This window comes from Vombatus ursinus, unplaced genomic scaffold (assembly GCF_900497805.2).
Source record: "Vombatus ursinus unplaced genomic scaffold, bare-nosed wombat genome assembly UNPS02000749.1, whole genome shotgun sequence".
Taxonomy (NCBI): Eukaryota; Metazoa; Chordata; class Mammalia; order Diprotodontia; family Vombatidae; genus Vombatus; species Vombatus ursinus.
Window position 1 is genome coordinate 21,740,681 of NW_020940527.1, and position 23,939 is coordinate 21,764,619.

General features: G+C 40.8%; 1 protein-coding gene across 2 annotated transcripts in view; it reads right to left on the reverse strand.

The window, feature by feature from the left end:
* The window catches only part of VSTM4 (V-set and transmembrane domain containing 4), a 135,429-nt gene extending 122,954 nt beyond the window's left edge, over positions 1–12,475 (reverse strand). For both annotated transcript variants that reach the window (XM_027861089.1, XM_027861082.1), the window contains exon 1: positions 12,375–12,475. In XM_027861089.1, coding sequence (XP_027716890.1) covers positions 12,375–12,429 — 55 coding nt within the window. In that variant the 5' untranslated portion in view covers positions 12,430–12,475. The remainder of the gene's footprint in view (positions 1–12,374) is intronic.
* Positions 12,476–23,939: the final 11,464 nt, after the last annotated feature.

Genomic DNA, 23,939 nt, shown 5'->3' on the forward strand with positions numbered 1-23,939 from the left:
TATTGACAACTTCCATATTTGTATCTCCCAACTCTAGCCTTTCTTCTGAACTCTAGATATATGTTTCTAACTGTTTTCTGGACATTCCTGCTTAGCTATATCACTAACAAATTGTATTCCAAAACCTGCTGGGGTTTTTCCCCCTCTGTTTCTGTTAATGACATCATCATTCTCCTAGTTACTCAAGCACGAGACCATGGAGCTATCTCCTTCATTATCCATGTCCAATCAGTTTCCAAATCCTGTAGATTATGCTATGTATGGAGAATTCCCTACTCCTTTCCATGTACTTTTTGACCCAATGACATCAGCCGCCATGTTATTTGTCTTCCAACTTTGTGCATTTTCACTAGCTGTCTCATACCTGGAATGCTTTCCCTCCTCTTCATCTCCTGGTTTCCTTCTAATATCAGCTAAAATCCCACCTTCTCCAAGAAGCCTTTCCTGATCATCCTTATTTCCAGTGCCTTGTTTCTGAGATTATCTCCAATTTATCATAGATATATACATACATACATACATATGTGTGTGCTTACATACATATGAATGTATTTATGCATGTATACACATATGTATATGCATGTACCTTATTTGTACATAGTTGTCTGCATGTTATCTCCCCCCATTAGGTTGTGAACTCTTCGAGGGCAAAGATTGTCTTTCGCCTTCCTTTGTATCACTAGTGCTTAGCAGGTACCACACGTAGTAGGCACTTACTGAATGCTTACTGACTAGTTGACACAGTGCCTGATAAATAACAGGTGCTTAATAAATTAATCCTTGTTGATTTGGTATTATCTGTTATGAGTGTCCTCACCTGTTCATCCTCATTATCACCACCTATATATATTTAGGCCCTTATTGCTTCTTACCACGACTATTGTAATCACTACCTCCTGACTCATTTTCCTACCTCTAACCTCTTTCTCACTTCAATCTATTCTATATAACATAGTCAAATTAGTCTTACATCACTTGCCTGATCAAAAATCTTCAGATTCCCCAAAGCCTAACTCTACCAATATTCTAAATTTCTTTGTCAAGTAATCAAATTCCTTCACAGTCTGCCTCCAAATTATCCTTCCAGTTGTATTTCACCCTGCTCTCATTCAAATACCCTATACCCTCTCCAATAATGAATACCCATTATTCCTCAAAAATTCCCAACTCCATATCTTTGCTCTTTTGCATTCCTATTCATCGATCAAAGCTAAGTCTGAATGTTACCTCCTTGCATGACTTCCTCTCAGTCCTCTCAACCAAAAGTAAGATTTCCCTCTTTTAAACTCCCCTAACACTGGGCTTATATCTGTCTTATAGCATATACTTCATCCTGCATTGTATTAGAGATTAAAATAAGCATTTAGCTTAAGTCCCCTACTACAGTAAAATATAGGCTGCCTCCTAAAATGAGATTTATTTTTAATATCTATCTGTCTAATATACATATGCATATGTGTATATGTGTATGTATATATAAATGTGTGTATAAATAAATGTAAAATACTTATGTATGTGTGTATTTCTCTATATATACATGTGTGTGTGTGTGTGTGTATATATATATATACATATATATAAATCTATCATCTATCAGTATAGCAAGCTCTCTGAGGGCAGATGATGTGTCTTTTTATTTTTTTATAATGCCAAGCCTTGGGTTATTGCTGTGCATATATTACTCAGAAAGATCCTTGTTGAAAGAGTGAATGTGCCCAATATTATGTTAAAAATGCATTGTTCCACACCAATGCATTGTCGGTGGAGTTGTGAACTGATCCAACCACTCTGGAGAACAATTTGGAACTATGCCCAAAGGGCTATAAAATTGTGCATACCCTTTGACCCAGTAATACCACTACTAGGTCTGTATCCCAAAGAGATCATAAAAATGGGGAAAAGACGCACATGTACAAAAATATTTATAGCAACTCTTTTTGTGGTGGCCAAGAATTGGAAATTGAGGGGATGTCCATTAATTGAGGAATGGCTGAACAAGTTATGGTGTATGAATGTAATGGAATACTATTGTGCCATAAGAAATGATAAGCAGGCAGACTTCAGAAAAACCTGGGAAGACTTATGTGAACTGATGTTGAGTGAAGTGAGCAAAACCAGGAGAATATTGTACACAGTAACAGCAACATTGTGTGATGACCAACTTTGATAGACATAGCTCTTCTCAGCAATGCAAGGATCTAAGACAACTCCAAAAGTCTCATAATGGAAAATACTATCCACATTCAGAGAAAGAACTATGGAGCCTGAATGCAGATAGAAGCATACTATTCTCTCTCTCTCTGTTTTGTTTCTTCTTTTTCATAGTTCCTCCCATTCTTTCTAATTCTTCTTTACAACATGACTAATGTGAAAATATATTTAATAAGAATGTATTTGTAGAGCCTATATCAGATTGCAAGTCATCTTGGGGGAGGGTGGGAGGGGAGAGAGGTGGAGAAAATTTAAAACTCAAAAGCTTATGGAAGTAAATGTTGAAAACTAAAAATAAATTAATTAATTTAAAAGTTTTTAAGGGGCAGCTAGATGGCACAGTGGAAGAGCACTGGCCCTGGATTCAGGAGGACCTCAGATCAAATCTGGCCTCAGACACATGACACTTACTAGCTGTGTGACCTTGGGCAAGTCACTTTACCCCATTGCCTAGCCAAAATAAATAAATAAAATTTTTAAATTGCCTTGTTCCAAATATAGGCTTTACTTTATTCCCAAATTCCCAAATCTGGTTCAAACAAAGTTTAAGTTTGGCCTATAAGCACATTATTGTTCAGTATATGCCAACAGATAGATAGATGATAGAGACAGAAATAGAGAGCTATGGAGCAAAAGTAGAGAGGAAAAGGAAGCAGCTGAACCAGGGAAAGTAATTGTCTAGGGTCATGGGTGTGCAACTGGAAGGAACCTTAGAGACCATTTAGTCCAAACCCCTTATTTTATAGATGAGGTAACTGCTTAGGGCCTACTTATGCGTATATTAGATATGCACATATAATATGTGATATATATGTATGTGTGCATGTGTATATACACACATATGCATGTGTGTGTATTCTCTCTTAGGGGAAAATCTATCCTTAGAGGCAATCTACTACCAGAGCAATATGAGTGAGTATATTTCAGGGGTTGCATCAAAGAAATATATGATTGAAAAAAAAAAATAGTCTGATTACAAGGGAAAGTAAGGAGTAATCTATGGGCAGACCATGTGGCCTATTGATATCCTTATGTTATTAAGAGAAGACAAGGAAGGCCTCAGTACATTGTTTAGTCCCCCTAGTGAAAAGTTAGGGAGCACATGGACAAGTGTTGCCCAGGTTGAGGCAGGCATGAATGGTTTGCCACATGCAGCCCTAGGGCAAATACTGAGATCAGATCACACGTAGACCCCCTGAAGTACTGTAGTCTAACCAAGTGTGAGCCTTGTTGGCAGAATATTGGTGCGTGATGACATCAGCATGGTTTTGTGTGCCCTGAAGTCAGAGCTCTGCAAGTGCTCCAGGAGTGACCTGGTGAGTAACTCTTAGACTGTGCCCTGTGGGCACATTTCCCATTCCTACAGCTGCCCCAGGAGTTTAGCCATTGGAAAACCTCACAGAGAAGCAGCAGCTGGTTTCCAGGATTTTAAGGCACCCCCATAAAGGGCTCCCTGCTGGAGATAGGGAGAGCTGAGAAAAGCAGGAAATGAAAACAATATGGCCAGGATGATAGTACAGCCCCAACACTGTTCACCAGCCTCTTCCCATTAACACTGCATGAAAAGCAAGATTATTTATAGTGACTGAAAATATGAGGTTCCCTCAGAGGAAACCAGATTCAGTTCTCAGAGGCCAGCACGATTCTTGTAATGATCAGGTCTCTAAGAGCTTCACAGCTCAGGTGAATGAGTGCAGAAAGCATCAATGCTGAATCATCTTATAGGAAATAACTTTGTCATTGCTTTGCCCCAATGCAAAAAAGAAAGCAGCATCACAGTAAGAGAGTGCTTGACTATAGTTCAAAGGCTTGGGTTTACTTCCTTCCTCTTGGGAGAGAGGTGATGGACTACAGGGACAGAATGCTACGTGTTCTGTCAGACATGATTGGTGTACCCATTCGTTTAGTTTAATTGCTTTCCTTCCTCACAAGAGAGAGTTCTGTGGGTAGAGAACAAAAATGACAATAACATGGGGAAAAAAGAAAAAGCCCCAACAAAACTGTTCTTTAAAAAAAAAAAAGCTTGTGTTTTACTTCTAGAGATGCCACGTACTAGCCATATGCATGTGAACAAATTGTTTAAACTCCCTAAGCCTCAGTTTACTCATCTGCAAAATGGAAATAATAATGGGTACCACCTACCAGGTGGAATTATGAAAAATGTTCTTTGCAAATGATAAAGCCCTATACAAATGGGAACGAGTATTCCTATGATTAGTGTTTCCATAATTAAGTTTCAATTTCTCCAATTAATCACCCAAGTTCCCAGTTCCCTCATTAAAGGAACAAATACAATTATCAGAAAAAACCTTTAACCTTCTTAACTATTCACGTCTGCTCTCAGAATGTTTGTAACTATGCCATCCAACTCATTTATTCAACATTTACGGTGCTTAACATGACAAATGTTGGAGAAAAAAAAACAAAACTTGGATGAGGCTTGGCACCTCATCTCATGGACTTTACAAGCCAATAGAAGGAATAAAATGAACCTACAGGTAATTATTTTATATAATAATACATGATAAATGCAGCAAGGAAGTATACATTTTTAAAAGTTATATGAGGTCTGAAGGGTAAAATCTTGTAGGATGACAGATTTAGAGTGAGAAGAAACCTTTCAGAACAACCCTTCATTTTAGAGATGAGGGAATGGGGGTTCAAGGAGGGTAAGTGACTTGCCTGAGGTCTTATAAATATTAAGTAGAAAAGTTGGGATTTGCACCCAGGACCCCATTACCCTAAATTGAACAAACACTCTTTTTACTGCACCATGGAGTCTTTCATAGGTTGGCAGCTCCAGGGGGAATCTGGAAAAACTTCTGGAAGTGGTAGTAGTTGAGTTTTACATCAGTAGAGTGAAGTCAGTGAATTCCTCTGAATAATGTAGCTATTAATATGCTAACTATTATTGTTTTAAGATACATATAATAAAATACATAAACTTAAAAAGGAATAGAAATATATTGAAATGCAATTATCAAAAAAATCTTTTTTTAAGTTCATGGACCCTAGGATAAGAGCCCTTGAATTAAAGAATGAACAAGAATTTAACCAGTGAAAAGAGGAAGGAAGGCTTTCCTTTCTTCGAAAGAGAAAAGTCTCCAGAAGAGACTGGAGTCAAGAAAGGCCAGAAGGAACCAGGAGATAGAGTACTCATTGTTGATTGGTGTGAGCAGAATGTTGAAGGGGGAATGTGAGATAAGGATGGGAAGTTTGGATGGTATTAGATTGTGGAAGGCCTTGAATGCCAGGATAAGTAGTCTGAACTTTACTCACTTAGGCAATAGGGAGGCAGTAAACACTTTTGAGCAAAGGAACAACATGACCAAATCTATGGATAAAGGAGATTATTCTTGCCCCTCTACAAAGGATAGAGAGAGAAGAAAAATGAGACAATCTGGTAGGAGAATCTCACAATAATCAGGGCAGACAAAGGTTAAAAATATAAGCTAAAACCTTGAGTACTGGATTCTCATTCCTGAATAACCATTCTAGTTGTGTGGGTAGAGAGCAGCCCGTCAGTAAGACAACCTTGTTTGGTGTTATGATAAAGGCCAAGCTGGAACAAACTGTTGATGTGGGCAGGGATTGTTGGTATAGTGATGGCAGCCCTGGCTCTTGAGTCAGCTATCCTGAGTTCAAATCCCACTTGTGACACTATGCGAGTGACCTTCAGAAAGACACTAGACCTCCTTAGCCATAATTTCCTCATTTGTAAAATAAAGGATCAGATGGCCTCTGAGACCTTTTTCAGTTATATCTATATCTATGATCCATATTCACAGGCTACCTAGAAACTGAGAGAGAGAAAGAGAGAGAGAGAGAGAGAGATTTTCCCTCCAGTCTCAGACTCTAGGCAAATGCACTCTTAAAACCCCCTACTCCTTATTTTTAGTGCCTTTATTGCTAATGTCTCTCTGGTTCCTGAAAGGGACATTTATTTCTGCTTTTCTCTTTTGCCTCTAATATTCCTATCAACTGTAATAGAGGAAGAAACTCCTTTCAATTCACTGATGCTCAGTTGTTCCTGAGAATGGTTTGACTCCCCTTATAGTCATATTCCTGGCATCATGTAAACCTTGAAAGAGCTTCAGGAAAAAAAACTATTCAAGCATCAGTCAACCACAAAACCTTCTACAATGAGAGGCAGAAGAAGGTGGCTAGAAGATGGTAAGAAACCTAGTTAGCACCAATGTAGCTGAACTCCCTTCAGTTCTATGCCTTCCTCCTCCAGACTCATTATGGGTAGCAGTGAATATTTTCTGAGCACTCCTCTTCCTGCTACTACTAATAGCCAGCACTTACGTATACTGTAAGATTTGCAAAGTGATTACACATGCAAGTTATCCCTAAAGAATTAGTGGCCTAAAATAGCATTAAGTCTTTTGGGACACCCTATGTTATCTCATTTGATCCTCGTAGCAACACTGCTAAGTAGGTGCTATTATCATCCCCACTTATACAGATGAGGAAATTGAGGCTGAGGAAGGTTGAGAGACTTGCCCAGGGTCACATAGCTATTAAGTGTCTGAAGTAGGATTTGAACTCAAGTCTTCCCGTCTCCATTCAAGTCCAGGACTTCATCCACTGAGCACCTAACTGCCTCTGCTGTGTGCAGCGTCGTGTGGTAGAGCTAAAGAGGTTCAAGAGATGTCCTCGGCCTTGAGGGATATTACAATCTAGTTAGAAACACAAGAAATGGACTCTAGTCCTCAGGATCTGTGGCCTTGTTACCGGTGTAGCCCATTCATGTTTGCCCATCCTATTTGACCCTTGTCTATATCTTGCCATAATTCAGTCAGTCCACGAACATTTATTAAGCACCTACTATGAGTCAGGCACACAGAAGGTCTGACCAATGTACTAGAGGCTTTCCTCACTTTTCCTTCATATCTCAAGGACACCAATAGCAGTTATCCATCAATTATCTCCTAATTTCATCTATCTATCTATCTATCTATCTATCTATCTATCTATCTATCTATCATCTATCTTGAGTCAGTATAGCATAGTAGATAGAGAGCTTGTCTTGAAACTAAAAAGACCTGGTTCTGCTTCTGACTTATACTATATATAGGACCTTGAGCAATCACTCACTTCCCAGTGCTCTAGGCAACTAAGATTGTAAATTGCAAAGCAAGTGCTGACCTGCCCTTAGTAGCAGGTGTTTCATACCGTGCCAGTGTAATAATCACAGATGTCATTCCTATCCTTATGTAGAAATCTCTTAGATAGACACCTCAAGTAGGCAGTGAATTGGGTACAGAATTAAACAGGAGGAGGACAGAGGGCTACATTGCCTTTGGGAAATTGCCAAGTTCTTTTAATAACTTCAAACTTCTCAAAGAAACGAAGGTCCGTGTTTTTGACATGAACAATCATCTGGTATTGTGTGGCTGGGAGACATGGAAGATTTGGACATATGAGAATAATGAACAATTCAAGGAATCTCATTCTGGAAGAGTGCAGAGAAGGGACTGTCTGAGAAGACTTCTTAGAAGAAAGGACAGTGTTTAGATGAAGGATAATGGACAACTCCACGCAAAGGGAATGGTATGAGCTCAAAAAGACAGAGTAGCATGTTCAGGAAGCTGGTTATATCAGTTTGGCTAGAGTTTGTGCAGAAGAGTAGTAGTTATATGTGCTGGGAAATCAAATTGGAAAGGTAAGTATGGGTGAGATCAAGAATGGTTTTGAATAATAGACTAAGGAGTTTGGACTTTATCCTGTGTTTGGACTTTATCCACAGGCAAAAGAGCATGGAAGTGAGGCAACTAGGTAGTGAGCTGACCATAGTCTATTTACTGACACTGGGAGGACTGGAAGGCATTCTTCTCTCCTCCCTTCCCTCCACCCCCTAGGGAAGCTAGGGGGTGGGACAACCCACTTTATTCACAGGTGAATAAATGAACAATAAATTGAGTTCATTTTGACTTTGCATTTTCATAACATTTTTGCTTTTTTTCCCAGAATTATAATTCAACTTTACTTTTGGATCAGGACTTCTTTCCCTAACACCTGTTTGAATTCAGCTGTTTTGGCGTATGAGGTTATTGGAGTCCTGTAGTAAAGCACATTCCATTAAATTCGGTAAGGGCCAACTCCCCAGCTGCTCCTCCACAAATCTCACGCCGTCCCCTCTCCCTCCCTAGGTTCACAATCTCTCTGAGTTTCCATTTGTAACCAAATATGTTATCACCCAGTGTGCCTCTACCCAAGGTAATGAATTCCTTCAAGTATTTCAGTCCATATCTCCTCTCCTCAGGCTGTGTTCTAGTTGGCTCTTTACCTAAACCCCAGAGGTAGCTACATTTCAGCAGTGACATCCATGCCAGGGTGTTTTGGAACAAAGTGATATTGCTGATGGAAAGCCAGACAATAGCAAGTCTGCTACCTTTTAGAGTTTCACAACAAAAATAAAAGTCACTGCATAAAGAAAGGTTTATCAAGTTCATTCAGGATTATTTTCACCTTAAAAATAAGCGCTTTGTTCACTTCTTTTGAACATTTCAATATAACTAGAGATCTCAAAGCACTAAATCTAAATTCATATCAAATACATTTAAATATTCATACCTGCTGCCACTAGCTACTGACTTCTCATTTCCCCAACCAAACCTCATTGTCCCACCACCCAGTTCCCACTAGGCACAACATGTCTCTTGCCTGTTGGTCGCTGACCCCTAAGTCTCTACCCCTGCTTGAGATGTCCCAGAGCCCCAATCTGCTCTAAACCTTGGACCCATTATCCTCTTGGTGGGGAACCATCTACCCTTTTATTATTTTTCAACATCCTCCTTGCCTTTCCATCTGCCCTACTACTTTTCCTGCCTCAGTATGACCTGGTCTTCCCATCTCCTATGAACTGAATATAAAACCATGAATCCTCTTTTATGTACTGTCTCCTGAAATTAAAATGGGAATTCCTTAAAAACAGGGAATGTTTCCATTTTTTATTTGTATATCCAGCGTTTAAAACAATGCTTGGTACATAGTGTTTAATTAATGATTTTCCTTTGTGCTTCATCCCATCACTAAAAGAGCTGGGCTACCTTGGCCACAGGTTCCTGAGACAGCTCTGCAAAGGAGGCAGCTGACCAGATTAATCTTCAGACCTTGGAATTTTTCAATAAGAATACTTTCACCACTTTCAATTGTCAAATCTCTCTCTCTCTCTCTCTCTCTCTCTCTCTCTCTCTCTCTCTCTCTCTCTCTCTCTCTCCCTCCCTCTCTCTTTCTCCCTCCCTCCCTCCCTCCTCTTTCTGTCCCCTTCCTTCCTTTCTCCCTTCCTCCCTCCTTTTCTTCCTTCCTTCCTCTCTCCCTTTCTTCTTTCCTTCCTCTCTCCTTTCTTCCTACCTTCCTCCCTTCCTCCTTCCCTTCCCTTCCTTCCTCCCTCCTTTCCTTCCTTTCTTCCTTCCTTCCTGACTTCACATTTACATTCACTTCACATAGCCAATCTGTTGCCAAGTTTTTCCATTTCTACCTTCACAACATCCCTTGAATATGTCCCCTTCACTCACACAGCCCCCGCCCTGGTACAGGTTATTGCCACCTTCTACCTGGGCTATTTCAATAAGCTAATGATTGATCTCCCTGCCTCAAGTCTCTTCTCATTCCAGTTCATCTTCTACTCAACTACTAAAGTGATTTTCACTCTGCACAATAATCTCCCATAGCTCCCTATTACCTCCGAGATTAAATATAAAAGCCTCTGCTTGGCTCTCAAAGTCCTTCATAAGCTCCCCCCTGCCTACCTTTCCAGTCTTACTCTTTTCTCCCTTCTACTTACTCAAGGATCTAATGACATTGGACTTTCTGGCTGCTCCTGGAATAAGACAACTCTTTCTCCTGACTCCATCTATTTTCATGCCTGGAATACCCTGCCCCCTCACCTCCACCTCCTAACCTCTCTGGCCTCCTTCAACACTCAGCTCAAATCCTATCTTGTGCAGGAGGCTTTTTCTGCCCCTTCCCAGCCACTACCTTTTCTCTGGGATTATCATATATACTGTATATCTATATCTATATATATCTATATCTATATCTATATATATATGTGTGTGTGTGTGTGATAATCATATCATCATATATATGATAATCTCAGAGAAAAGACACTAGTAGAGGAGGGAAGATAATCTAATACATCATCATATATATCATATTAATATGTATCACAAGTAATATATATGATAATTTCAGAGAGATTTTACATTTCATCCTGGAAGTAATAGGGAGCTATTGGAGATTATTGCATAGAGTGGTGATAGAATCAGACCTGTGCTTTAGGAAAGCACAATGCCTTTTTTCCACTACTGCCTTTGCTCTGAGATTATCATATGTGTGTGTATCATATCATATATATTAAATTATACTATATATCTGTATTATAATATCAGAGAAAAGGCACTAGTGGGGGAATAGATATACATATATGTATATATGCATGTGTATATACACATACATATATATTCACCTATGTATGTGTATGCATGTATATGTATATGAGTGTATATGTGTGTATAATATATGCATACAAAAATCATGTATGTGCAGTCATTTGCATGTTGTCTCCTCCTTTAGAATGTGAGCTCCTTGAGAGCTGGGATGCTATTTTTGCCTTTCTTTGTCCCCACTGCTTAGCACAGTGCCTGAGGTATAGAAATCACTTAATGAATGTTTGTTGACTAACTCTGTCTCTCTCTTCTTTCCTCTCTCCTTTCTCTCCCTTTTCTTTCTCCTTTCCTTTCTTTTTCTTTCTCTCCTTTCCCTTTTCCCTTCTTCTTTCTTCTCTTTTCCTCTCCCTTCCTTTTCTCTATATTGCAAACAAAAGCAGAGATCTGGAACCTAGGAAAGGCAATAAATTTACAGACAAACTAGCACACCAGAGAAAAATGCTACCTTCTTTTTCCCATCCAAAAGGCAGAGAGGGTGACAGACAAGGGAACAGATATGGGAGGATATTACAATGTCTGGCCCAAACCCACTTTCAGTATTCCCTTCAAGCGTCTGAGTGTACAACAACTGAATCAGATTTTTCTCTGGGTCTGCAGAAAGTTGCAAAATAATCTTTCCGAATAAATCCTCTCTAGATCATTAGAATGTCTGCGGCTGGCCCTTCTACGTCCCTTTAAACAGTCACCAGACTCTCTCACTCTCTTGTCTTAAATGCCTCCAATAAACAAACTTTTCCTTTCTGTTGTTTCATCAGGAGAGCCAGCCAGCTTGGAAGCCAGCTTTGTGACAGCTTCTCCAAATAGAAAGTGCACTCAGAGCCGCCTCAAAACAAGAAGGGAATAAGGCAGCAAGGGAGCCAAGGGAAAGAAAAAAAAGGGGATTAAAAAAATGTTTAATAGTCAAAAGCTCAGATTACAAGAGGCTCCGGGGCCAACGCATAGGTCTGGGTTGGGGCATCAAAGGGAAAGTGCTGAGAAAACATCACATGAGGAGCACGGGCAGGAGGGCTGGGCCCACTTGGGGGGTGGGTGGGCGCACCGCTCTCCCACCGGGCAGGCGCCTGCCCTCCTCTGGCTGGTGGGTTTGGGAGCTCAGCGGGAGACTGGCTGGGCTCCTGTTCTAAGTCTTGTAACGCGCAGAGAAGTGTTCTGCTATCCTGCTTCCCCTGGATCCGGGGGAAGTGTGGCCAACCTGCCTTAAGATTTCGGGGGAGACAGACAGAGTTGGGCATCACCTTTTCCCCCAGCTCCCTGCTAGACTTGGGAGAGGGAAGGATTCTCTCTGTCCAGCTGTCAGGGAGTGGAAAGAGGAGGATTGAAGGGTGGGAGGGGTGAGGGTCTGTTCCAGTCCCTTCACAGGGTCGTCTTTGGGAGCAAAGGAGTGGAGAGAGGAAAGACATGAAATCCAAAGTAGCGTCTGGCAACATCACTTCCCACCAGCCCCGGGACAAAGTCCTGGGACTTGCAGAGGCGTTCTCCAGTCCTCGGACAGGGAAAGAGGAAAGCTCCCAACTGCAATCCCGCCCCCCGCCCCACCAACTCCAAGCCCTCCAGCTCCCGGCAAAGAGGCGCCCACGAGCCGCTCGGGGTAAAGCCTGTAGCCCCGGCTGCCAAAGTTACTCCAGCAAGTTGCGCCCGCGCTGGGCCGGCTGCCCCGCCGCCACTGCGCTGCCCCAAGTCCGCTGCCCCTGCCCCTGCCCCGCTTACCCGGGACGGGAGCCCGAGCCGCCAAGAACGCCAGGGCCAAGGCCAGGAGCCGCATCTCCCCATCCACTGCCCAGCGGGACTGGAGGAGAAGCGCCGCAGCTTCCTCCCTCGGATGGACCGACGGAGGGACGCGAACCCTCCTCCTGCCGCCGCCTCTGGCCTCCCTCCCCACCCCCTTTCCCCCCCACGCACGCCTCCTCTCCCTTCTCTCTCCCCAGCCTCCCTTTCCCCTCCTCCTTTTTTTTCCCTTCTCTGTCCCCGGCCTCCCTTTCTCCTCCTCCTTTTCCTTCCTTTCCTTTCCCTACCTTTCTCCCCTCCTATTTTCTCCCCTCCTTTTCTCTTCCCCACTCTCTCCTCCTCCTTCCCCTGCCCTAATGTGTCCGCTGTACAGTTTCCTGCACTCCCAGCAATTTGGAAAGTTTCCTTTCCCCTCCCCAGCACCCAACCATTTGATATTGAAAGGGGGGAAGTAGGGGTTGCCGTGCCTAGAACTTTTGTGGGAGGTAAGGCCGGGATAGCGCATTTAATCCCCAACCGCAGCTGCTGGGTCTGGAGGAATGAAAGTGAGATCCGCACAGATGACCTGCCCATCACTCAGGATCTGCAGTCTCCGGGCACAAAAGCTCTTTTGTGATGGTCAATGAGCAACTGGGAGGAAGTGAGGGAGGAGGACCCTCTATCATCCAATTCTCATTCCCCCTTTCAGACATGGGTGAAGTTGAGATATACTCTAGAATAGACCTTCCCTCTCTCCTGGAGATCTGGGAATTGTGGAATTAGCAGGGTCTTTCCCCGCCCAGGTGCTTGTGGGGTTAGGGCGAGATGTCCCTATTTCTCTGCCTTGCAGAAACTCAGCTTTTCTTCATGGTGCCCTGTGAGAGCTGATGAAGAGTTTCCAGGACATGCTGAGAAGTTTATGGGACACTCTGGAACTGTTCATCCTCACTATTATTTCCTCCTGACTCTAAACCAAGTAGCTGAGCCAAGGATCACAAGGACGCAAAATTGTGTTTGTGTAGGCAAGTGGGGACAGGAAGGATAGGAGTGTAAATTATCTACTTTGGATATTGAAAGCTAACTACTACACCCAGAAGTGCAGCAGGGGACTGAGCCTGGCCTTAATCCAAAGCTCCTAAGTCAGGAGCTGAAAGATGAGTAAACTAAGGAAGACAGTATAAACAAGATTTATTATAGATCAAAAAGGGGCGGCTAGGTGGTGCAATGGATAGCACCCATGCCAAGCCTAGAGTCAGGAAGACCTGGATTCAAATACAGTCTCAGATACTTACTAGCTGTGTGACCTTGGGCAAGTCACTTAACCTGTTTGCCTCAGTTTCCTCATCTGTAAAATGAGCTGGAGAAGGAAATGGCAAACCACTCTAGTATCTTTGCCAAGTAAACACCAAATGGGGTTATGAAGAGTCTTAGACAACTGAACAACAAAATAATGTATAGAGGAAGAACTAGATTCAGATCCTACCTATGGCCACATATTGTGTGACCACGGACAGGTCACTTAATTTCAGTACCCCCAGTCCAATAAGAATATAATTACAGCCAAATGTATTGATAATCTGCATAACAGATTGCAATGGTGGAGGTTTTCCAAGCTAATAGAGTCAGGATCCAACACTGCTCCCCACCTCCCCCCCCCAAAAAACTATTGGTCATATGACATAGGGATGCTATATTATCTAAATTTTGCATCTGCTCAGGTTACCTACCACAGTGAATGGAGGAAGATAAGGACAAATGATACACTTCCTAGCTTTATAACCTTGGGCTAGTCACTTCATTTCCAATAGTCTCAATTTCCTTATTTGTAGAATGGGGATAATAGCATCTAATAGGGTTGTTGGTTAAGATCAAATAAGATAAGATATGTAAAGTGCTTTATAAACCTTGAAGTGCTGTGTTACTGCTATTATTGTAGTTATGTATTGAATGAAAAAAATTTGCCAAAGCTATACTATAACATGTGCGCTATAAGCCATTTTTTCTGTGTTATGTTGTTACCCTGATGGGTTATAAGCATCCCCAGCACAGAAACTGTTTCTTTTAAGTCTTCATTTTCCCATTGGCTAACACAAACATAGCATATTGTAGTTGTTTAATAAATGCTTATGGATTGGAAAGAGACTAAATAACAGGCCTGTTACAGAATAACCCACACACAGCTTTGGCTGACAAATTCCCATTTCAGTTAATTCCAATTTTGGGTCCTGTATTCCATGACTGAGAGGGACAATGTGACCTGATAGAAGAGAAGGTTGGCCTTGAAGTCATGTAGACCTTAACTGAAGTGCTAGCTTGATATATCTTAACTGTAACTGTAAGTAAGAGATGAGTTTCTGACCTGCAGTGTTTCCATATAAAGAGTTCTCTTCACTGATAAAATGACGGGTCTGAATACACCATTTCATAATGAAGGTAGGAAAATAATCAGGAAGTAGCTCAGATCTTCTTCAAAAAAAAGGGGGGTTGAACTTGGTGTCAGGGGAGCTGGGTTCTTGTCTTGGCTCTAACATTACCTTAGGAAAGTCATTTTATCTCTCTAATCCTCAGGTTCCTCAAAGAGGGAAACTGAAGTCAAGGGAAAGCGCTCGACCCTGTCTAAGAGCTCCTTTTCAATGGTTCTGTGGTTACAAAGTGTGTTCTTTGCAGATTTAAAAAGCATCACGTCATGGCTTTTTGGCTACATGCTTTCTAGGTTGGGAATGTGTGTGTGTGTGTGTGTGTGTGTGTGTGTGTGTGTGTGTGTGTGTATTTAACGGGATCTATGATCTCAATATAATAGGGAGGTCCTGATGAGGAAGAAGGTATGTGGCTTAGTGGTTAGAGTGCTGGACCTGACTTCAAATCTGGCTTCAGATACTTACCAGCTGTGTGATCCTTAATCTCCCTCAGTTTCCTCATCTGTGAAATGGGAATAATAATAGCACCTTCTTCCCTTGGTTGTTATGAGGATAAAAATGAGACAGTTGTTAAACACTTTGTATACCTTTAAGCAATATAAACATGCTACTTGGTATTATTATTATTACTTCCTCTATCAATTCAGATCAGCACCTGCTCAGCAACTTATAGTCCTAAAAAGTTGATGGGGGCACTGAGCAGTTAGGAGACTTGCCCAGGATCACACAGCCACTATATGTCAAGAGGCAAGACCTGAATCCAGATCTTCCTGACTGAAGTCACTTTTCTATCCACTGTGCTACACTGCCTCTCTTCAGGTTTAATTGGCTTCCAAATGCAGTGTGCCAGCCAGATTTTGTAAGCGCTTGACCATTTTATCTTTATGGTGTTATAAAGTGCTTCTTCTTTGCAGGGCCCACCAGGCATCCTAACTAGAGGCACCATACATGTAGTGCACACTTTACGATCAGGCAGCTTAACTAAAGTGTCTCTCCTTTTGCCTATTATTCCCTGGTCCCTTGGACTATGTCCAGCATCAGGCTTGAATCTGACTTTTAAAAAGATTTGACAAAGCTTAGAGATTTTTTCCTTCAATACTTCCGCAGGTTTGGGCCCCTATCCAAAAGAAGAAAAAATAAATTCAAATTTTATATGCACCTACTGTGAGATAGGAATAAAAAGGTATATATGATAGGAACTAGATTTACAAGCTCATGAGAGTGAGGTACATACAGATAACTATCATTCAGAATCACCTTCAGGAGTGGGCAGTTTTAAAGGGAGACTTAGAACATTTAGAAAGGCCTGTAATGAGGAGGTACAGCCGGGACGGCAGAGTCTAGGAAGAAATGCAACTGAGCTCCTGTCCACCAAACTCCTCCAAACAGACCTAGAAAATGGGCTGGACTGAATACCGATGGGGAAATCCAGAAAAAGTCACAGTGAATTCTTTGTTCAGCCCAGGTCAGCCTAGGGAGTCAGACAGAGAAGACTGTGGACACTGGGGACCAGTGCAGGAGCACATGGTATGTAGAGCACCAGGTCCATACTGGGACATCCTCAGGCCCACACAGAGGACCAGGGACAGGTAAAACTGGAAGCTTTGTTGCCTACCGCCCACTTCTGTGCCATAAACCCAGGGAAGATTGAGAAGGAGATCTGTGCACAGCAGCGGCATTCCCAGGTAGAGAGGCCCTGGGCAGTATACTGCTGAAGGAGGAAATTCAGAAGCAAGCAGCAGTGGTTTGGCCCGGTCGCCAAGAGAAGAACTGGGTCTCAGTCTTAGAATCTAGCCAAGCCTACAGAGAAATAGCCAGGGTAGGTGTCCTAGACCAAAGGGGAGCCTACAGTTTGGCCACCCTGAACCAGCAGAATTTACCAGATGGCTGGTAGAGACCAAGTCCAGCAGTCTAATACTGTTTGTTTGACTAAAATTCTACTTTCAGAGCTCAGACCTGGGGGGCAGCAATCAGACTTTGTCCTGAGTGATATCACTTTGGGAGCACTAAAAGTTTGCAATTTTCCACACCCAGAGAAAGAAATACGGAGTCCAAATGCAAATGGAAGCATACTATTTGCTCTCCTTTTCCGTTATTGTTTGGTTTTATTGATTCATTCTCATGGTTCCTCCCCTTAGTTCAAGTTGGGAAAATGTGCTTAACGTGAATGTATATGTAGAGACTATATCAGATTGTATGCCATCTTGAGGGGGAGGAAGAAGTGGAATGGAGAGAAAATTTAAAACTCAAAATCTTATGAAAGTGAATGTTGAAAACTAAAAATAAATTAATTAATTTTAAAAAGCTTGCAATTCCTCAGTCTGACCCAGAGATCCTGTAATAACACAATGCTCCATACTCCAAGAAAGCAACAGCAGGACCAGACCAGACCTTACTTCTAGGTGTGCAGCATAGCCTAACCCTAATATCAAGTCCTAAGTCAGAAAGTAGGCTTAAAAATGAGTAAACAAACAAAAATAATCCCACTATAAAGAGCTAATATGGTAGCAAGGGAGCTCAAAATAGAAACTTAGAGGTAGAAAATGACTCCAAAACACCTACAAGCAAAGTCTCCAAAAAAAACCCACACACAGCATGAGCACAAATTTAACTAGATTTCCTGGAAGAAATAAAGCAAAAAAAAAAAATTTTTTAAGAGTTTACAAAATTTTATATAAATAAAATGGCAGGGCTTGAGTAAAAAATGGAAAAGAAATAAGCATTATGTAGTAAAGAATTGGAAAGAGAATTAAGAGCTTGACGCAAGAGGTACAAAGCTTTGCTCAAGCAACAAACTCCCTGAAAATTAGAATGGATCAAATTGAAACCAATGTATTCATGATACAACAAGAAATATTAAAACAAAGCCAAAGGATTAAAAGAGAGAAGGAAGTTTGAGGTATCCCATAGCAAAGACAACTGACCTGGAAAACAAGTCAAGGAGAAGAAAAAATTTAAGAATCATTGAACCATCTGAAACCCATGAAGGAAAGAAAAATATATCTTAGACATCATGTTTCAAGAAACCTTAAAAGAAAACTGCTAAGATCTCTTAGAATCATAGGGATATGAAATGAACCTACCAGTCACCTCCTGAAAAAAATCCCGAAAGGAAAACTTTCAGATATCATAGTCAAAATCCAGAGCTTCCAGGTCAAAGAAAAAAAAAGTACTACAAGAGTCAGAAAGAAAGAATTCAAGTACCGAAGAGTCACAGTCAGGAGCAATAATGATTTAATAGCCACAATCATAAAACAATAGAGGACTTGGAATACATTATTCCAGAAATCAAAAGATATGAATTTACAGCCAAGAATCACTACCCCAGAAATGCTTGTGACTTAGAAAACAGACAGGATTGACTTCTCTTTTGGGTACAAAGTTTGTTGACATGTTACAACTGGGAGAAGAATGATTTTGCTTCTCATTAACATTTTCTCTACCTATAATACAAAAAATAAATAAAAATAAACCAATGCTTTCCTCTATTCCTGAAACAGAAATATGTATCCATTGTCTATTTCATCTACTTTTATGTAATTCATTTTACAAGATTCTTTCCTGCCTCTTTATTTCTTTGTAGTATCTTTGGATTAAGAGAAGTCACATGTTTTAAATAATCAGCAAGAGACAGAAATATGGAAAAAAGAAATAAGCTATTGAAATAAGAGCTAGTATTTACATAGCTCTTTAAGTTTTGCAAAGTGCTTAACATATGTTGTTTCATTTGGTTTTCACAACCCTGTGAGGCAGGTGTTATTATTATCCCCATATTATGAGTGAGGAAAACCGAGATTGAGATTGTGACTTACCCAAGATCGCACAGCTAGTTTCTGAGGCAAGATCTGAACTACAGTCTTTCCTGCCTACAAGTCGAGTGTGTTACATACACATCCCTAGCTCTGTAGGACCATAGATTTAGAACTGGAGGAATCTGAGAGACCATTTACTCCAATGCCTTCATTTTATCAAATGAGGAAACTGAGACCCAGATCTATTGAAAAATTTGCCCAAGTTCACATAGGAAGTGACAAAGCTGGGGTTTAAACCTGTCATGGGATCAGGGATTTAGATCTGGTTCAAACCTCTAAGGTCATCTAGTTCAACCTTCTAATTGTAGATGAGAGAAAATTGAGGCCCAAAGAGATGATGACTGGCCCAAGTTCACACAACAAGTGACAGAACCAGGATTCAAACCTGTAATATCTAATTTGAAATCCAGACCTCTTTCCACTATACAATTCTGCCTCTCTATAGTGCTCTAGAGAGCAGCTAGTTGGCACACTGGATAGAGTGCCAGGTCTGGAGTCAGGAGGACTCATCTTCCTAAGTTCAAATCTGGCCTCAGACACTTATTAGCTGTGTGACCCTGGACAAGTCACTCAATCTTGTTTGCCTCAGTTTCCTCATCTGTAAAATGAGCTGGAGAAGGAAATGGCTAACCACTCCAGTATCTTTGCCAAGAAGACCCCAAATAAGATCACAAAGAGTTAGACACAACTGAAAAAAATGACTGAAAATCCAAAAAATGACCTTCAAATCCAAACTATTTTCTACAAAGACTGATGGGGAACTGATAAGGGAGAGTACATAAGCCTACTATACAGAGCCCTCTGAAGGAAAAGGGAAATATGTCATCAGTTTTAAGATTACAGATAATATCTTTCTCCCTAACAGCTGAAGGAAAGGGGACCTATATTCCTTCTTACAGGCAAAAAAATATGAAGCGATAAAGATGATAGGCACTATTTACAATATACAAAAGGCATTTCCAGGTTGGCTTCATTGGTCATGCTTGTGGTCTGATGTTATAATAAGAGGTTGGTAAATGACAGTCAGAGGGCCAAATCTAGCCTGCTTTTTAAAAAATGCAAAGCTATTCTTAGCTCCCAGGCCATACAAAAATAGGCAGTGGACAGGATTTGGCCTATGATCTCTAGTTTGCTGATCTGTTATACATAATAAAATTTTAAAGATGAAGGTGTTATGGGTACTGGGCATCCTGACTGGGTTGAAGGTACGCTTAACTCCAATGATACAGAAAGGGATTAGTAAATTCACTAAGTAGACTTAGTTATAGAGAAGGCTTCACACATGATTTGGGAGTCAATTCCTCTCTTTTTCCACTATACATACACACACACACAGACACACAGACACACAGACACACACAGACACACACACACATATATATAATGTAGAAGGGATTCATGGTTCAGGTATGGGTTAGACTACATGATCTCTGAGGTTCACTAATTTCAAGATTCAAATACACATATACGTAACATATATACACATATATATATACCTACACATATATATGTATGTACATATGTGTATATGTAAAATGAGCTGGAGATATGTACATATAGATGTGTATATATTATCATCAAAAATTAATTTCAGGGGCATTTAGGTGGGACAGTGGATAGAGCACGTCAAGAGGACCTGAGTTCAAATCCGACCTCAAACCAAACACTTGACACTGACTAGCTGTGTGAACCTGGGCAAGTCACTTAACCCCAATTGCCTAAAAAAAAAAAAAATTCACACTTTTCTGTTAAATCAGTAATGACATTCACATATGGAAATACTACCCAAAAGGTGAAATCCTCTCGATGTAAAATGGGTCTTTCTGTTTAGTTGAGCAGGAGTTCCTTTATATTTTCCCCCCTCTACAGCCAACCACTTTAGCTCTCTCCTATCCATTTTATATAAAACAAAGGTTCTTAATCAGTTTTGTGCAGTGGACCCCTTTGTCAGTCAGCTCCCCTTGCAGAATGGTGTTTATAAAAGTGTGAAATTAAAAAAAAACATAGAATTACAAAAGGAAACTAATTATATTGAAATAGTTATCAAAATATATATTTTTAAGTTCACTGACACCAGGTTAAGAAACCCTTCCCCAGAGCCATGTACAGCTCTAATCAAGTTAGGTACAGAATGTTTATGGAGTCTCCTTAGTGATAATTGATGCTCTGGTGACCATGGATACAGCGGCCAGGCTTATATTTCCTCAAATGATAGTTAAGTTGGAATGATGATAAAAATTTTTGTTCTAAGGCTGTGTTTTGTTATTGAAGAATCTAAGGACACCCAGTCTCCTGGAAAAGGGTAAGTAAATAGAGGAAAATGAAAAACAGTGAGTATCTCAAGGAATCATCAAATTGATTCCAAGTTTATTCATGAGTGCCCCATATAGTAGAAGTGAATTAGAATCTAAGGTTCAGATAATACTTCTACATGAAGCTGCTTTATTCTTCCCAATAGCTCATGCCCTCTTCCTCCAAAACATACCTTTTAGTTTTATTGTATATAGTTTGTAAGAATTACATGCATGTACACAAATGTACTAAAAGAGGACTGGACTAGAAAACACTGTGGTACCTTCCAGTTCTAACATACTCCTATCCTAAAGTGGGTCTAAAGCTTAATTTCATGTTGAAAATAGAAGGCTTGACTTGTATCTCAAGTTTCTTTTTTCTTCATATCACTAAACAATATACTATGTGAGTGGAAGAACAAAGTTGCAGCTTTACTGTCCACATTTCTTGATTATTCTACCACCACTTCCATCACCACCACTATTACCACCACTTCCTACCCCTTCTTGGCCCACCTCTGTTTATTGAAGCTGTCCAAAACAGCATGGAATCTTCTCCCACCCAACAATTTACATTGCTCCCTTCTTTAAAATCTGTTCAATTCTACAGATACATATTAAACTCCTACTAAGTATAAGACGTGGGGCTAAGCACTGGAGATAGGGATCCAACTTGTGATTTCATTCTAGGTGTAGGTATAACAACTTCCCAAGTAAGGAAATTCTTTCTACCAATGCAAGTGGGTGCTTTCTCTAAAGAGTTGGTGCCCAGAGCACCAAGAAGGTTGATTTGCCTGGGGTACACATGACCTAAATGTATCTAAAGCACTGTTTTTTTGGCTTTAAGGAGAGGTCTCTATCACTACGCCGCAAGAGAAAAGCAATCCTTGGGCTTAAAGAGTTTATATTCTACTGTCACAATTTATATGGAGATAAATAAATATTTACCTAAAATACAAGTTAATCTGAGGAATGAGAGCACCAACTGAGACAGCCAGGAGAGGCTTCCTATAGGAAGTGGACCCTGAGCTATACCTGGCCGAAGGCTCTAGAGGCTAAAAGACAGAAATGAGAACAGATTATAGCCCAGTTTGGCTAGAACATAGAATGCCTAAAAGTGAGTAATGTGAAATGAGACCAGCAAATTAGGTTGGAACCAGATGGGGGTATTTCATCCTGGGACCAATAGGGAGATCTGACAGACCTTGTACAGGGGAGTGGCAAGGTCAGACTGGTGCTTAGGGAGATTATTATGGTAGCTTCATGGAAGAGTGAATAAGGGAGAGACTTGAAAAAAGTAAAATAAGTATGATGCTGTTGTAATATTCTGGAGACGAAAGAATGAGGGTCTGAACTAAGGCTGTGTTCAGGAAATTGGAGAAGAAGATGTGAGACATATTGTGGATATAAAAGTAATTGGTTTGGCCGATAAAGAGATATGGGGGAAGGGGAAGGGACAGGGTTGAGAAAATGAGAAAAGTTGAAGCTTTGGGGGCGGGGGAAAATGGTAGTGCCTACACAGAAGAGGGGAAGTCTGGAGGAAGGGAGAGTTTTAGGAGGGAGTATGAGTTCTGTTTTAGGCAAGTTAAGTTTGAGATGTCAATAAGAAATCCAGCTGAAAATGTTTAGTTAGTAATTGGTGATGTGGGACTGAGAGTTCAGAAAAAAAAGGAAGTCTACACATGTAGAATTTGGAAGTTTTCTGTGTTTAGACCTTGTGTGAGAGGCTCCCTCCTCACATAAAAGGTCTACATGCACTTTGTGGACATCCCAGTTCTCTTGATTACAGCCTTACCCAGATGGCCTGGAAATTTCAATATCTGACACCAATCTGAGAGTAATCACTAGCTCACTTTATAAGAGCTCAGGCTCCCAAGGCTCAGAACTTGAACTTATTTACAAGTTAATGGAAGCAGATTGGTAGGAGTCTGATCTGAGCCCGTAGAAATCAATGATACCTCCCAGGAAACAAACGTCCCCAAGACACCAGTACAATCTGGTACAAGACATGGCATGACTCTCCCTCCCATGCTCTATAATCCGGCCAAAACAGCCCTCTCTCTCTTCTTCACACAAAACGCTCCATCTCTCATCTCCTGCCCATACTTTGGCTTTCCTCCATGACTGGCATTCCCTTTCTTCACTGCCATTTCACAGAGTCCCCATCTTCCTTCAATAAACAGATCAAGCATTACCTTCTACATGAAGCCTTTCCTGATCTCCTTGCCTGAACTTCTTTTCAAACTACCTTGTCCTTTGTTCTTATTTGTATTTATTTCCTTTACATTCATTCTATTTATACCTTCTCTGTTAGAATGTGAGTTTCTCATAAGGATTGCACCACTCATAAAATTTTTATCCCCAATTCTTGGCATATAGTAGACACTTAAACACTTCATGATTTATTGATTGATAGCGCTATACCTTGAGGCAACTAGGTGGTACAATGGAGTCAGGAAAACTTATCTTTGTGAATTCAAATCCAGCCTTCAGACACTTACTAGTTGTGTGGCCCTGGGAAAATCACTTAACCCTGTTTGCCTCAGTTTCCTCATTTGTAAAATGGAGATAATAATAGGACCTACCTCCCATGGTTGTTGTGAGAATAAAATTTTTAAAACATTCTACAAACCCTAAAGCACTATATAAATGCTGGCTATTATTTTTAATCCTCCCTCAATCAATTCTGTACCTCCATTATTATCTTCAACCTTCTTTTGCATATGGTTTTCACCATATTTCACCACATCATTTCACTTCGAAATCAAGCAGTAGTGTAAATAGTTTTGGGAATATCTCTTTCTTACCATGAAGGAATGCTCCCATCATTAATCTCATGTAGGCTTGTGGTGAACCACTGTTGCTTTCTTCTCTCTCCAAGCAACCAGTTGGTGCATCTCCTACTCAAATCAACACTTTCTGAGTATGGCGTTTCAAGGGACCACTTGTACTTCTTCCCTGATTGATACTCCATCCCTACAATAGGGCATTTGAATTACCCAAGGTTGTTCCCAAAAGTATTGAGAAAAGAGGGTTGGATAGTACCAT